At 46.1% G+C, this 15,591-nt stretch overlaps 1 protein-coding gene across 1 annotated transcript; it reads right to left on the reverse strand.

The window, feature by feature from the left end:
• Nucleotides 1–1,658: 1,658 nt before the first annotated feature.
• LOC128716463 (uncharacterized) lies at nucleotides 1,659–13,915 on the reverse strand. The gene is given in 8 exon segments (XM_053811341.1): nucleotides 1,659–1,999; nucleotides 2,074–2,916; nucleotides 2,999–3,847; nucleotides 3,932–4,054; nucleotides 4,057–4,180; nucleotides 4,183–4,252; nucleotides 4,254–4,347; nucleotides 13,777–13,915. Coding segments are annotated over 8 exon segments (2,583 nt in total).
• Between the last annotated feature and the right edge of the window lie 1,676 nt (nucleotides 13,916–15,591).

The raw sequence follows: 15,591 nt of genomic DNA on the forward strand, positions 1-15,591 counted from the left end.
TAGCTGGGTTGGTTCGTCAAACCGAAATTATTAAGCAGAATCTACCGATAGCAGCTAATTATATTAAAAACGTACGACGAGCCGTTACCCACATACACACACACACAATTGGCATCTTCCAATCTGTTCTGCCACTGTTGCCACTTTACACGGGCGCAAAAGGTCTCCGGGCGAGAGATCTCCACTGAAATACCATCATGCAAGATGTTGTCCATTAAGAAGCCTAGAAGCGAACTAACGATATTACACTTTAAAAAGAAAACAAAAAACAAACCACTCTCCCAGCAAACCTTTCTCGCTGGCAAGAGCAAAAAAAAACACACACACGCGGCCGATTAAAAGATATCAGCAAACCCAGGGGAGAGAAATCGTGTAGTAGCAAAAGAAGAAAAAAAAACCGTAATATACTTGTGTAAAATATACTAGTGTCGAATCTTTGAACGTTTCATGTTACAAAACAAACAAACAAACAAACTAAAAAAAAAAAAAAACAAAGCAAACACCGATGTGTATGGGAGCGCCAAAATTGAATAAAACTAGATCTAAAAACAGAGCAAAACAAAAAAGCGCGAGCCACTGCGAGGTCTCTGATTCGATGCCGTGGCGTACTGCGTGGGTGAGGATGCGATTGTCTATCGATAAGTAGTAGTTACTTAACTCCACGTTTCGCCACGAGGAAGCAACACATCATGCGATCGCAGTAGCCACAGAGAAAGAGAGAGAGAGTAAATATTATGTTTTTCCTTTGTTCCACTGAGATGACGCGAGGAAAATGGAAAATGGCACGGAAATGGGATAACAATTATGTAGGATGAAACAGGCGAGATCTAGCACAGGAATCTTTATTGTGTGTATAGTTGCTGGGGGGGAGTAGTTGGAAAAATGCTTAACCAAACATGGGGAAAACATGTAAAAAAAAAACAACAATGAAACAACGGAATGGCAGTGATTGTTTAACTGTATTTTTCATTTGTTTTGTCGCTGCTCTTAGTCAAATGGTTTTCTACGAATAGCTCTCTTCGTGTCTGTTCATCTGTTGCAGTGTGCTTAATGCATTAAGGTATCCGGGTCCGTCTACTATCACATCACGCACCTGCATGTCCTTGTCGTAGGCCCTTCGTTACTACGCCTTTACCGTGTTGTACCTTGCTATAATTATTACATTTCGAATGGTTGCGCACAGCAGCTTTGCGGGTCCCTTTATTCAACAGTTCCGTTCAGCGTTATCAACTAGACACGGGACAGGAGGAATGTACGGAAGCTCTCTCACTCTCTCTCTCACACTAGCGCGCGATGCATAGTCTCGTATAAGTTAGTTTATAAATTAGGATAAACGAACAAACAAAAAAAAACACACAGAAAAGGCTAACACTAATTGATTACCGATATAGTGGAGCGCGGAACGCGAATGGGAGTGGGATAGCGAGTAGTAGAAGAAGAAAAAAGCCACGGAAACGGACGGATGGGCGGATGGAACAGAAATAAATTATATACAAAAAACCGAAAACACAACACTTGTGTCGTGAGTTTTTGTTTCGTTTCGCTACATCACTAGGTTCTTGGATCCGAAAAATCTGAATCCGTAACGCCTATCACACTAACTGCCTGCCGGGGAGGGGGGGGGGGCGGGGGTTATGGCCATTTCTTTCCAGTACCGCTTACTTCTTCGTGTTTTCCCTTATCCACTCCATGTACTCGCTGATGCGCGTGTAGACACCCGGGTAGCCCGGTTCACCGCACTTGTTCCCGAACGATACCACGCCGACCTGGGTCCAGCGGGCCTCGACCAGCATCATCAGCGGTCCACCAGAATCACCCTGGCACGCATCGACACCACCTTCGGAAAACCCGGCACACACGAAGTTGTCCGTGATGGGTTGGAAGTACGCACGGTTGCAGTCTTCATTGCGCCAGACCGGTAGGGTCGCCTGCTGCTGCTTGGTGGATTCCTTACCACCGTAATACGTGGTACCCCAACCGACGACGGTTGCCCGGCGACCTGGCGTAGGGAATGATAGTGCGAGTGGTTAGTATTTTATTGTAATCCTCCTTGGCGATCACACCCAAACCTACCTGCCAGCCGTTCCTTGGACGGTAGATTCGGCCCCGGTAGACACACCGGTATGACGTACTTCGACTTACGAACCGGTTTGTCCAGCACGAGCAGCGCAATGTCGTTGTAAAACCCGACGCGCGAAAACCGCGGATGTGCCCGCACCTCCGTCACCTTGTACGTAACCGGAGCCGACGGTTCCCCATCCGTGGACAGGTCAATATCACCCAGCCGGACGGTGAACTGACGCGCCGCAAACGGCCGCTGGCGGGAATCACGCGTACAATGGGCCGCCGTCAGGATGTACTTCGTGCCGATCAGTGATCCACCGCACCAGAACTCGGTGCGCTTCGTGCCGTGCAGAAAGATGGCCGCCATCCACGGCCACTGCCCGGTAGGTGCCTCTATCCCACCCACGATCCTACCGGACGAGTACTCCTGCTGTCCACAATCGTCCGGATCGACAATGTTGTCGATCGGTTTCAGCGTGGCCGATAGGACCGCTCCACTGTCCGCCGGTGACACCGTGTACACGGGCACCAGTGGCCGTTTCGTGGTCGTTGTCGTCGTACTCGTCGTGGTCGATGGTTTGGCAACGGGGCTGAGTACTAGCGAACCCGACCCGGTTTGCTGTGGTCTCGGTGGTGGTGGTGGTGGTCTCGGTGTTGTCAGCACCGTACTGGTGGTGGTGATCGGACAACAAACACCCGGCACAAAGAGACTCTTGAAGCAGAGCGATTCCCGCAGATGACTCAGATCCAGCAGCAACCCTGGACACGTGCTCAGATCCTCACACCTACCGGGGCGTCCATCTGGTGTACGGCACCGATTCTCGATGTCTTTCGTTGACTCAACGATTTTATCTACAAGAGAAAAAAACGAGGCTTTAGTCTTAAAGATCGCAAAATGGCGAACTGTCGGTTACAAGCAACTTGTACCACTTACTGCTCGGGGCCGGTTCTGGTCTGCGCGTCGTTGTGCTTGTAGTCGTCGTAGTCAACCGCATCTCCTGATGCGCTGGATCCTTTCGCTTGACCTTGTTCTTCTTCTTCTTTTTCTTCTTCTTCTTTTGCTCGGTCGCTGCACTTCCGGCCGGTGCGGGGATCGGTGCGATCTTGTTGTCGATCGCTCCACCGAGCGTTAGCTCGTTGTCTTCCTTTCGCTGTGCGACCACCGCCAGGGATGCGACGGTAGATGAGGCCACGGTTGGTTCCAGGGTGCTGGTGGACAAGATCACCAGCGGCCCGGAAGTAACCGCACCGACTGTTTCGGACTCACCCCCATTACCACCACCAAAACCCCCACGCTTGATGAGTGGTTCGATTGTTTTGGTTATGTTTTGGCCGAGCACCGTTTTCGTGAGGGTAAGCAACGCTTCCGGGACGGTTTCCTTCGTGCCGGGGTCAACCTGCGTGATGGCACTGGCTTCCTGGCCCTTGGTAATGTTCACGATGTACCGCCCGACCGTATTCAGTGCGCCGAGCGTCTCGGACAGCTTGGTGAAGGCCGCATCGGACAGTAATCTTGCTCGTGTCGTGCTCGTTTCTACCACCGGAAGCTCTGGTTTCACGGGCTGTTCTTCCTCTTCCTCGTCATCCTCTTCGTCTTCTTCCTCCTCCTCCTCCTCATCATCATCGTCATCGTCATCTTCGAGTCCAAAGTCAAAGTAATCATCATCATCGTCGTCATCGTCGTCGTCGTCGTCGTCCTCCTCAGCGGGCCGCTGTTTGCCAACCGGGCGTAGCTTGGTAACCTTCGAACCAGTCACAGGAACTACCGGCAATCGTGACCCACCTGCCAGACAAAGTAAAACCCACCACATCCACATTATTCATAGATCGTTTGAGTGTGGGGGCAAGCATGCAAACTACTGCTTACCTCGAATACCGGAATCGATCAGGGCCGGGCTGGATCGTCTGTTTGCTCCGCTCGAACTATCGCCCCTCACCAGGGTGTGTGCAAGGAGTAATGTTGTCACCAGTAACGCTGTAACGCACAGACAGTAACAAAGATGGCATGATTATGAACTTGTGTGATGCAAAGCAGCGAAAAGCCCTGCACACCTACATCCCCGCATCCGCAACACACACACAAAAACAGCATTAAGTAATCGAAGCTCCCCGGGCTAAAACCGGTTTCGCGAATTTAGGCCACTTTCTTCTTTGCTTCAAACCCACCGCACACCATTGGCAAACAGCCCAATCCATCTACCGATCGGACGGTTTTGTTGTTGTGGCCAATTTTAAATACCTGCAGCGCATCCGGAACTAGGGAATATGTTCGCGTGTGTTGCACTTTATCCCACCGTAGCACGTTTTACTTCGCTTTTGTTTGTTTGTTTTTTTGTATGCCACGAGTGGTAAACGGCACATTACGCAATGTGTGGTCCATTTTCGGGGGGCCTAGACGAGTGTGGCACGTAATAAGTACCCGGCACGCGGCAAGCCAAATGTCCGGTAAGGGACTGTACTTTCAATGGAATCCTCACGCCTGTTGGCTAGTGCCGCTCGTACCGGCGCATTTGATATTCATACAACGGAGGCAACGGTGAAGGTTTCGCTAGGAAATCTAGTAGTCGATTGCACACTAACCGAATGACAGATAATACGTGACATATGGGATAGTAGAGGCAAACAAACGAATTGCCTGCAGTGTATTAATTCACGTAGTTTCCTACATATTCTTCCTTGAGTGTCGATAAACTGCTAGAAAAAATAATAATTTTAAGAAGTTCTAGTATGTTCTACAAGATCTTCTTAGAGTCCTTGATCTTTTACGAATAGTACAATAAGATGACTTCTGCTTTCTTAGCTTTCTACAATCCTTCTCACATTGTTGAAAGTTTCTGCCCGTGTTCAACACTTGTTGCGTCTAAAAATAGTTTACTACCAAGATCATAATGGCAACTACGGTATCTTCAATAGTCATGTGCAGAGTATAAAAGTCAGAACTACTAATAATAATCAGGAAGTCAATGTGCTCGTTTTTTGGCTCTTGAAAGTTTCGAGAGGTATCAAAGTATTGATCTTGAGAGTATCATCCATCTACCTCAGGAAGTTTAGTATTAAACTATAATTTAGTGAGTTATGAGCTAGTTGTATTATTCATCTTCAAGATCATACAGACCAGAACAATCCTTACGAGCCTTTAAACTATTATACATTCTCTTGCCCAAAACTGTGTATGGAAAGAAATTTAATATTCATGCGCTTAGGCTATGGCACTCCTTATTATGTTAAGATTCAAACACCCTAAGACACTCCAAAACAGACCGGAAGCAGTAGCGCACAATAAATTGCGAAAGTAATCATACTGTAGCTATGTTACAACTTTCGTTTTACCAACCCGCCTGTCAGTGCAGCTTTAGTACAGCAGTAAACATGTGCTTACGGGACAACTGCAATGCAATTGCTCTGCCCTGCCGCAGACTCGGAAGCTTCTTGTAACGCTCATGTACACGCTCTTCCATCTCGGCCACAAACAGCGCCCAACAACAGCGAAAAACGCAATCCACCCAAACCCAAGGTAATGGATAAAATGTTAAATTATTATTATACCGCTTCCACTGCACCGCCGTGGCGATGTTCTGCACGTTGGGCGGTTGGGCACGTGGGGAGCGGGTTGGTGCGACCCGGTCCGGAGAAAGCAGGAAACCCCGAACCGAATGAACTGTACGGAATGCTCTCCAACATGCACACCAACACCGACCCTTTTCTTTCGCGGCCCGTGTGGGGCGAGTGTGCGGAAAACGTTGTGGACGTGCTTTAAATTGTAGCAAAGGGTGTAAAGATGGAATTTGTTTACAAAAGCCCAACATCCGAATTTTAAGCGAGCGTTACATTTGTGCCCTGAACCACCGCTCTGACGCGCAAAGGGCTTCAGAAATAAGACTAAAGCGGAGCGAAAAGAAATTACTTCTGGCACTACCTTTCGCACGTGGGACAGCAACGTGCGATACCGGTGTGCAAGGTGAGAAAGGTTATGTATGTGTGTGTGTGTTTGTTTTTATTTCCCAAAAAACCACAGCGACGGTTAAGCGCACCGCGAACGGTGTACAAAGTAAAGCATGAATCATACCGATTACGCCCCACAAACGTCAGATGACGCGTACGCCCGCCGGCTGACAGCTAGCAGCGCGGGGCAGTGAAAGTGAATTATGAATCATTTTGTAACTGGCGTTTGGTTCCGTGCGTTACGATTTCGTTACGGTTTCGGTTTCCGATTTCATACCAGGCGGTTCTTTCCATTTCCAAACCCGATCATCTCACACTGTTTCGCCTTTGTTTCGTTAAACTGTCTCGTTCCGTAATTTATAATTACGCGTGCTGTGTGAAATGGATCGGTGTAGCTCAGTTGCTATGGCTTAGCAACATTACGATGGCTGCGGTCCAAGGAGGCTGAGGAGGTTGTTTTTGTTCTTGACCGTTTCGTTTCTACCGCATACCTTCATCAAGTTACGGTAAGACTAATCCAAACTTCGATTATAATCTGGAAAATTGGTACAGTAATGAATACTTCGAAGCTCATTATCCAAGGTCCCGTAAAGATGCCTAGCCTCCGCTACAGTTGGAACTTCCAAGATCCTAAAATCCCATCAAATAATCGCTCATCGTTAATCGGTTGAAACGAACGCACACATTCTTCACGCCGTAGAAGATTTTTCAAACGAAGAGGAAAGTAAAATCGTTCTCTAGCTCCCTGAGGCTCTACCTTTCAAATGTGGCGGTCCACCTTGTGCTGCTACAGCATCCATGAAATCTTCCGTTAGGTCATCAGCCGTCCAAAAACCGGTTCTTCAGCCAAAACCCGTTCAACTGATCCGAATGACACCGTGGCACGAGATCGTTAGATTTTCTTCTGCCACCGAAAAGAACGTTCAGAGCGGAATGGTGTCTTCTAGCGAATGGCGTCAGCGAGTGAAAGTAACGGCAGTCTCAATGGTGTATCTAATGTGTTACGTGGCAGGTGATAAAATACCTTCCTCTGGTGATGTTGAAGGTAGTCACCAAGAAAATTGAGAGTGTTTGTGATGAAATTTACAAGATTTTGGAATGAGAACTTTCGATTCGTTCAATGATATTGGTATTACCTTGATAACTTCCAGTGAAAAATGTCTCATAGTACCCTCTTCAATATCAATTGGTGCAACTCATCTCATCTCCGGAACTCCCCATGATTGTATGTTGGGATTTTGAGCAGACCTGATAAGCGAACAACAGTAGCATCTTGTATTCACAAAAAAATAGTATTCCAGTTTGTATCCATTTATCCAGAAATTTCTCTCTTTCTCTCTTTCTCTCTTTGTCTCCCTGTTTCTCTCTCTCTCTCTCTCTCTCTCTCTCTCTCTCTCTCTCTCTCTCTCTCTCTCTCTCTCTCTCTCTCTCTCTCTCTCTCTCTCTCTCTCTCTCTCTCTCTCTCTCTCTCTCTCTCTCTCTCTCTCTCTCTCTCTCTCTCTCTCTCTCTCTCTCTCTCTCTCTCTCTCTCTAGTAGCACAGCAAACTCAAGAGGTATATGCCCAACTTTTCTGGATTTCTTTGACTTTGTTTACCCGTAGCTGAGTAGTGAGGCCTTCGTACGTAAAAAAATCCAGAAAGTAGACTTAAAATCTAATATTTACTTTAACATATTCAAGCACGAGTACGTTCATTTAAACTTCTCATATATTTTGTCTAATGTCTTATAGTCTTATATCTTATAAATAGTCCATTACATTCTAACAAGAACGCTTCTTTCAGGAGCTTCTATCCTCCCCAGAAACGTACTTTGTGATCGTTCGTGAAATATTTCATAAGATATCCTGAGTGAAATGTTTCATTAAAAATTAGTACATCGTTTCCGATGTGTACGAAAATTGGTACCAAAATGGCTACGACCCATCCTTTGTCGTGCTACTTCTTTTATTTTGAGCACTTGTCCTTCCATTTTTTTTTCCTACGAATATAAAAGCACCATCCGTGCTAGAGGTCAGCAACGAATAAACGAGTCATTCAATTTCAACGCCGGTGACTTGCGTCTTCCGCAGTAGGGTTAAGTTCTGTTAAAAAAAAGCAAAATTCCATGTAAAAAAGTAGCGGTAAGTAGGCTAAGATGGGTGTTTCCAGACACTCCAAAAAAAAAACCTCTCCTCTTGGGGATGATCGTCAATTTTGGACACATCGATGCGCTGTTCTGTTGCACAACGGCGATAGTACGTTCGACACGATACATTAACCATTTCTTCATTAAATCGCGACAGATACACGAGAAAGCTCATCCACCCAGCTCAGTACACACCGGCAAAAATGGCACGTTACAGACCAACGCTTACGAAATCCGCAACAGGAGCACATTAGTGGGGCTTGGTTGGTTGGTTGGTCCCGCACCCATAGCCGCGACAACGTGACACGCGACAAAACCGAATGTGGCTGTGTTTGATTTTCGCTGTGAACCCGGCGTCGAAGCGGAGCCGTGCACGGAAACCATTTCCCACCGCTTCCGAAGGTTTCGCTTTCGTTCGTTTCGTTTGTGTAACATTTTCCACACCCGGGATCCACACACGCTCTATCCGCTTTTCACTCGACACCAAACCCCGTTCGTGCATTTTTGAGTTTCTTTCGTTTCTTGCGCTCGCTGGATCAATTTTGCAATTGTTATTGTTTCTTCGCCATGCCCCTTACCCCTCCGCCCCCTTCGCTTCGTTTTTGACCTTCCCCCCGGCGCGCATTTGCATATTTGCATTGCTTTTAAGGCCCGCTTCGTTGCCGTTTCGTCTTGTGCGCGCCTTCGCCCTGTCGCCCGCAAATACCGAAAAAAGGAAAACAAACAAATAAACATCGCACTGTTTCTCTCCGTGTATCATTTCTTCCACATTTCACAATGGGCAATACGCAAACAAACAACAGCACCACGCACTGCGGCGTGATACATAACCCCGGGACGGAGTTGTTTCGTTTCGTACCGCAGCTTGCAGGCCTTAGCCTTTGCCTTCTTCGCTTTCGTGCATTACAATTCGCCAAATGCTTATACACATTTGAGGAGGTTTGAGTTTATTGTTGCTGGTTGGTTGTGTTGTGTATCGTTTTTTTTTCTTGCTTTTTTTTTTGGGTGGGCCATTAGTCCACAGCGACCATAATCAGTAATGAGCGTTTCCCCCCTACTTCGGGACGCGGGTGTCTTTCTCCTGGAGTACGAAACAGCAACAGCAACAGACAACAACAACAGACAACGGCACAATTCATTTCCCTTTCAATTCGGCAGGACGGCGACTCCCGCCTAATGATGCTTCGAACAATAACCGAAAGATTGCACAACCGGTGAGCGGAGATCCCCCCTAGCTAACTGATAATGATACGGTGCGGAATTATGTAGCATGACGCGCACCGTGAGCGGACAGCGGTGGAGCCGGGGGACGGGATCACGATTGCACCGGATGGAATGGAAAACGCAGCGCGGCGCGCATCGTGCCGGAACGTTTTTGCCCGCTCGTAATCGCTGCAGGTTGATTGTACGCAAGCCTTTTTTGGACACCACGGGCACTGGTGGATCTCGTTTGGGTGGGGGGTTTCAGGTGGCCTTACCGATGGACGTGTGCACGAGGATCCATCCACGATGCTATCGCGATGCCGGAGCTTTGGCTTTGTGCAGCTAAACTGTCATCCCTGATTGTTGCTTATCAACACTTGCCATACGCCTCAGGCATTCATCATTCAATTATCTTGCGGAGCAGTTAATGGTGAGGTTGTACCGTTTACGATAATTTGGTAACATAGTGTTTGCCGGGTCGGGTGAAAGTTTCATTCAGGTATAGCTTTTGGAAGATGAATTCTTACAAAATATAACGATCATTTACCCGCAGTCGCTTCAATGTTTTGGAGGCAAATATGATGCAGCTGCTTATATCCAACGCATGACTTGTATAGAGAAACTTCATCAGGCAAGGTCGTATGGTGTCATTCTAGTGACATGACCATCCTTAATTTCGCCTCAGTGAAATATTTCCCTCAAGTTCTTAATTTCGAGTTGAATGTCTAATACAAACCTTTAATTATCATTTCTTGGTCTTAATACTACAAACGGCTACTTGGATTGCGAACGCAGTCTTAGACTATACTGATCATTATTAATTCTTGCTCCAAAAGCTTGACATGGCTGGAATAGTCCACCCAAAGCCATTCATTCTCCAAATTACCAAAAAGAGGAATCGAGACATACGCCAACATCCATAACTGACTAAATCATTGATGTATAGTGAAGTTATTATACCCGATCTCGTTGGACTAGATACCATTTTTATGCAGTACTTTAGAGACTATTTATAGTGGCAAGAACTTGGAAGCCTCGGAAGAATTCGGATGACGTTTAGAGGCATTTTACACTGTTTGATGACTTGGTGCCTTGAGTGATATTATTCTTTTACAACTTCCTTTCATGAATTGATAGGAGGGATCTCTGAGGGATTGCCATCTTCATCGGACAATATTTCCCTTAATTGAGTAAATCGCGACAGATTTGAGGAATTCGTAGTATAAAACTTCTGCTTGATCCCACCATATCTAGAGTATTATCTTCTTGGAACTCGGTAACCTTCCGGCCACCTTGATGAACATTGATTTCTTCCATTCCCGTTCGCCGGTTACTGTTAATCTAATTTCTCTTGATAGTTGATAGATATGCAATCTTTCCAAAGACTCAAATCTCCCTCAAACCGCATCACTTCCGCTTGATTGCAATAATATCACCAACCCAATCACATTGATCAAAGAAGACACACATCGCAAAACCTATCATAAAATGACCACCGATCATGTTGACCTTTTTCCTTTCGATGAAAAAGATGTAACTTCCCAGCGGTCCTTCCGTGTAACACACCCTTTACGATGTCTTTTTAATCGACCCATCAATAAAGTTGTATTGCAGGCATAAATAAAAAAAAACACACACACACACACGATCGTAAACACTGGAAACATCACTTCCAGCATGTTTGCAGCGAAAGGTGTCAAGATAAAGCGCGCGATGAAAGGGAAAAGGAAGCAAAACGGAACACACGTGCGCGCGCATAAGTGTTTGGCGCCAGCTTCAAGCCCAACCGCGATTAGATGGCGCCAATTTCGCCTTCGTTCCCCCTCCTGCCTCCAAGCACAACCTGCCCGCCAGCGGCCGATCGTCAATTACTGTCACTTTTAGCCGGCTGTCAATTTTTATTACACCATTTCGCCCGCAATTATGCACCTGCAGCTGAACGATCGCGGAAGTGGAGGAAGTGCAGTTAAAAACACACACACATACACTTCCCAAGCCGGACCCGTGTCCGTAGAGGTCGGGAAAATGGCCATGAAAGCGCAGCACTGTAATGGTTTTGTGTCCTGCTAATGTTCCTCAACGCGTTTGGTTTGACGTTATGATAGCCGAACGAAAGTGAAAAGGCTCGTGATCGAGTGTTTCGATCATCGTCGTTTGCACGGTGTCTAGCTCGATCTGTTTTTTTCCTTTTTTATGTCTTTCTGATTCCGTCTAGGTTTCGTTATTCAACCTTCCGGCACACAAGACGTTAGCGTGGCGGAAAAAAAAACTCTGCCGCCCCGTTATAGCTTCTTAATCGATCGATCAACTTCAGGCAGACTCCCAGGTACGCGTGCCCCTTTTGGAAGTGGATAGGCATAAGAGACAGAGAGAGAGTGAGAGAGAAAAAATTAGATACATAAACACACACACAAAGAAAGTAATTATATAGAAAAAGAAACAACACACCCTCTTTGGGGCCACGGCTCGGTCATTGAATGAGTAGATGTCTACAGAAACCAAACCAACGCAAAAAAAACCATACAAACAGACGCCCATTTTGCCACCGGTCATACTTCAGACCCCCCACATTTATCTAATCGATTAATCAGCGCGAAATCTTCCTTCGCATTTGTGTGTGTGTGTGTGTGTGTTTTTTTTTTCTTCTTTTTCCTCTCTCCTACTTTGGGAGTTGGGAAACAAGTTTCCAACCGGCTGCCGGAAACGGAGCTCCAAGTACGGTTGGAGTGGAGCTGGAGAACCGGACTTGTGTGGGTACCGGATATGGGGATGGCTGTTTTTCAAATCGCAGTACCGGTGTGCCCGATATCCCGACGGGTTCAAACGCTGAATCCAGTGAAACTGGTCGGTTCGAAACCGAAAGCCCCCGAATAAGTTAACGAAGCGATCCGATGCGTTTCGGAAGATATTGGAAAATAATTAAATGGCACGGCTAAGCTGAGGCTAGCGCGACACTTCTCATTAGCAGATGACAACGGTTGGATGCAACGGTCCGCTTGGGTAGTGAGTTTTCTCCCTGGAATTCTCTCCTGTCTACTAACGTTGGCGAAGATGATGGTGATGATGTGAAGCGAACAAAATACTTTACATAAATAAGATGTGATCGGTATCATTTACATTTGCAACGTGAATTATTCAAATGTTACGGATTTCAACAGCGAAGGAATTTTTTAACTGACCAGCCCATTGTGTACAAGATCTGGATTTTATTCAGCCACAAAATAAAATATTGCAGCACAACGATACCATCGATCGTTCAGCATCGATACCTGGATCACGGCGCCTGAAATTATGCAAACTCTGTCCCAAGTTTGATATTTATTAGAGTTAGGCGTCTTTGTTGGTAGTCACTTCAACTTTTGTAGAGAACAACTAACGCGTATGTGTGTTTTTGCATATCTCCAGGCGCTGACATCCATTTTTTTTTCAAATTACCTACTTTGTCTTAATATTAAAATAAATAAATAAAAATAAATAAAACATGTCATGCATATAAGTAGTATCTGTTAGAATGCTTTAGTTCGATTCATAAGGCTTTTACTTTGGGTATAAAGCTTGGGTTATATAAATGAAGATTTCAAACGCTGGAGTTATGGGATTTTAGCCTAGAGAATATACCATATAAGCCAGCACCAACGTAGTTTATAGGCAGTACAAAGTGATATAAGAGTTAAAGTAGTGAGTTATATAAGACCTGCGATATTGGTAGACATTGATTGAAATATCTCTGAGTTATAATAAATCATAATCCAATTCAATTAAACAAAATTACTTGAAAGGAGCCGTATGCATCATTCCACCTTAAACACGCTTCCCAAACAAAGGATAAACAGGATTGAACATTTTCCGGTCGGTTTTAGTCCACCGCTTCGAAGCGTCTTTGTCTGCCAGCATTAGCCCACCATCCAATCACCACCAGACCCACATCGGTTCACAGCTAATGATGCTACATTAGCACGTACAACCGTGACATCGGCCTCCGTCTTTGCCGATGCGCACCACCGTGCCGATTCACACACGTGGTTACTTCCAGGCATGACTTTGTGTGTTGGTAAGTGCTTTGCAAGACTGTGAACAGCATCAAGCCTTGCGGACGAACGCCAGACCACGGTCACAAAGGGTAAAGGGAATTCTTCCTTCGGCGGAAGGGCTAAACGGGACGTCCGGCATTGTCCAGCCGGTTATGCGATCGCGAAGAATGGGGTCAACCGTGACGAACAGGAACCATGGGGATGATGGAATGAATTCACCGAGTGGCAATAAAAATAATAAAAACAACCCCTCCCCAGTTGCTACGAACGGCTATCAAACGAGCGAGAAATAAAATCCCAATACAAACACACACACACACACACACACACAAACACACAGGCGCTCGCGCGCTCTCGGATCGGGCACTTCAACCTGTTGGGAACTTGATGAATATTTCATGAGCGCCAAACCGCCCTCCGATTCGATCCGATACGGGTACGGTACACGGTGATGCTGGGTGTCGGATTGTACACCGTTGTGCCCTCCGCCGGCCAGCTTGGTTTGCTTGGTTTTGTTCGCTTTCTTCGCCTTTGACGGGGCGGCTTTCATTTTCCGGCGGTTAAAGTTTATCGCTTTATTAAGCGGCGATAACGGGTTAGTGATTGACCGTGATAGATCAAGATCGGTGGTGGCCAGGCGGTTTTTTGCAAAGCTCCAACCAAAAGGAAGACCCACTGAAGTAATACCGCAGGACGTTAGCAACAACAACGACAAAAAAGGGACAATTGAAAAAGATTCGATACTTGTATGCAAACAAACTGTGTAGATTTATTCAAATTTGAAACATGGCGGCTGACTTGTTCTCAGCGACCACTTAAAGAGTGACAGCTGTCAGCTCAACGCGCAAAAAAAGCAAACATTCAGGCGTGCGGCTTGTAAAGCATTGTCGTCGCGTTGATTATTTAATAGCTTTCGCACCATAATTTATTACCCATCACGTGAGTTTGTGTTTCATTTGCAGAACTGATTTACAGCACAGCACACACAGTGTGAGGGCTGTCCCAGTTTGTACCAGATTTATTGCTTGCGTTATGTCTAGTTTTCGCAAAATTTACAAACAAACATCACTGCCCGCATCGCCTGTATACTAATCAGGTTAATATCAGGTTGAGGAAATAGAAATGAAGCGTCAAATGAAACAAGCACACCCGTCTTCTCACGCTCAGCGTGTTGAAGAATGGTTTTAAAAATTGTGTCCCATTTTTGCTGAGGTTTTTCGTTTACTACTCGAGCAACATACACCGGTCGGGCACAGGAAGAAAACACGCCTTTTTGATGGAACAACAGTTCGTCCGACCGATCGTAAAATTATGGCACCTTTGTGACCTGTATTCTTGTGTGCAGAAGGTATCGGGCCAGTGAATTTCTTGACAACGAACTCAACGAGCTGGATCACTTCGCTGTGAAAATTCCATACTAATACCCCATTTGAAGGGGTTTGTATTACTAACAGGCATTAACAGGCAACTGAACAGGAAAATTGAGTCACCGTCCATAATAACATTTCATTAAATTTAATACCTTTAAGAGCCTTCACTCCTTACATCCTTCGGTTGGACAAATTAATCATTCTTAAAGGCAAACTTAAGTCCTGTTTTGTGATAACAAACACCCAATTTTGCAAAGTCTCAGCGCTGCCAATGGTAATTTGCTTTCGTCCCCGCTTGTACGTTGGTATATTGGACGTGTTTTTAATTTCTGACCGACGTTCGGTAGCGCCCAATTATCATTTCTTAATCAGGAAAGGAAAGCTCATAAATATTCAACAACCAGCTGCCAATGGCTGTGTTAATAGCATTCGAAGTTTCGGACCGATTTGCGAATGTGTTTCCCTTTGCAAAAGGACCTGGGTTTAAAATGAAGTATGTATTTCACTTTTTGTGCGCTTACCGGTTCGAACCGGCACACACACACTCATCGGGTTCATGATGCAATCGGCGTACTTTTGGTGGCCCCATCCCCAAACCACCATCAAGAGAGAGAGAGAGCATAAACCCGGACACGCGGCACCATCCAGTACCGGTCTATATGCTCGGGAAAGCCCCCGAAGGTGAACGAGAGCTGCAATGGCTGCAATCGTCACCCGGTCTGGAGGCCACCATCGCATTGATGACCCACTTCCAGCACACATAAACCGAGTGTGGAGAGAGCACGGCGGAGATGATTTCGAAAGAAAGAAAAGAGGGAACGTCCACTGGTTGCGTCGTACACACATTACGCAACTG

The sequence above is a fragment of the Anopheles marshallii genome, chromosome 2 (genome assembly GCF_943734725.1).
Source record: "Anopheles marshallii chromosome 2, idAnoMarsDA_429_01, whole genome shotgun sequence".
NCBI lineage: Eukaryota > Metazoa > Arthropoda > Insecta > Diptera > Culicidae > Anopheles > Anopheles marshallii.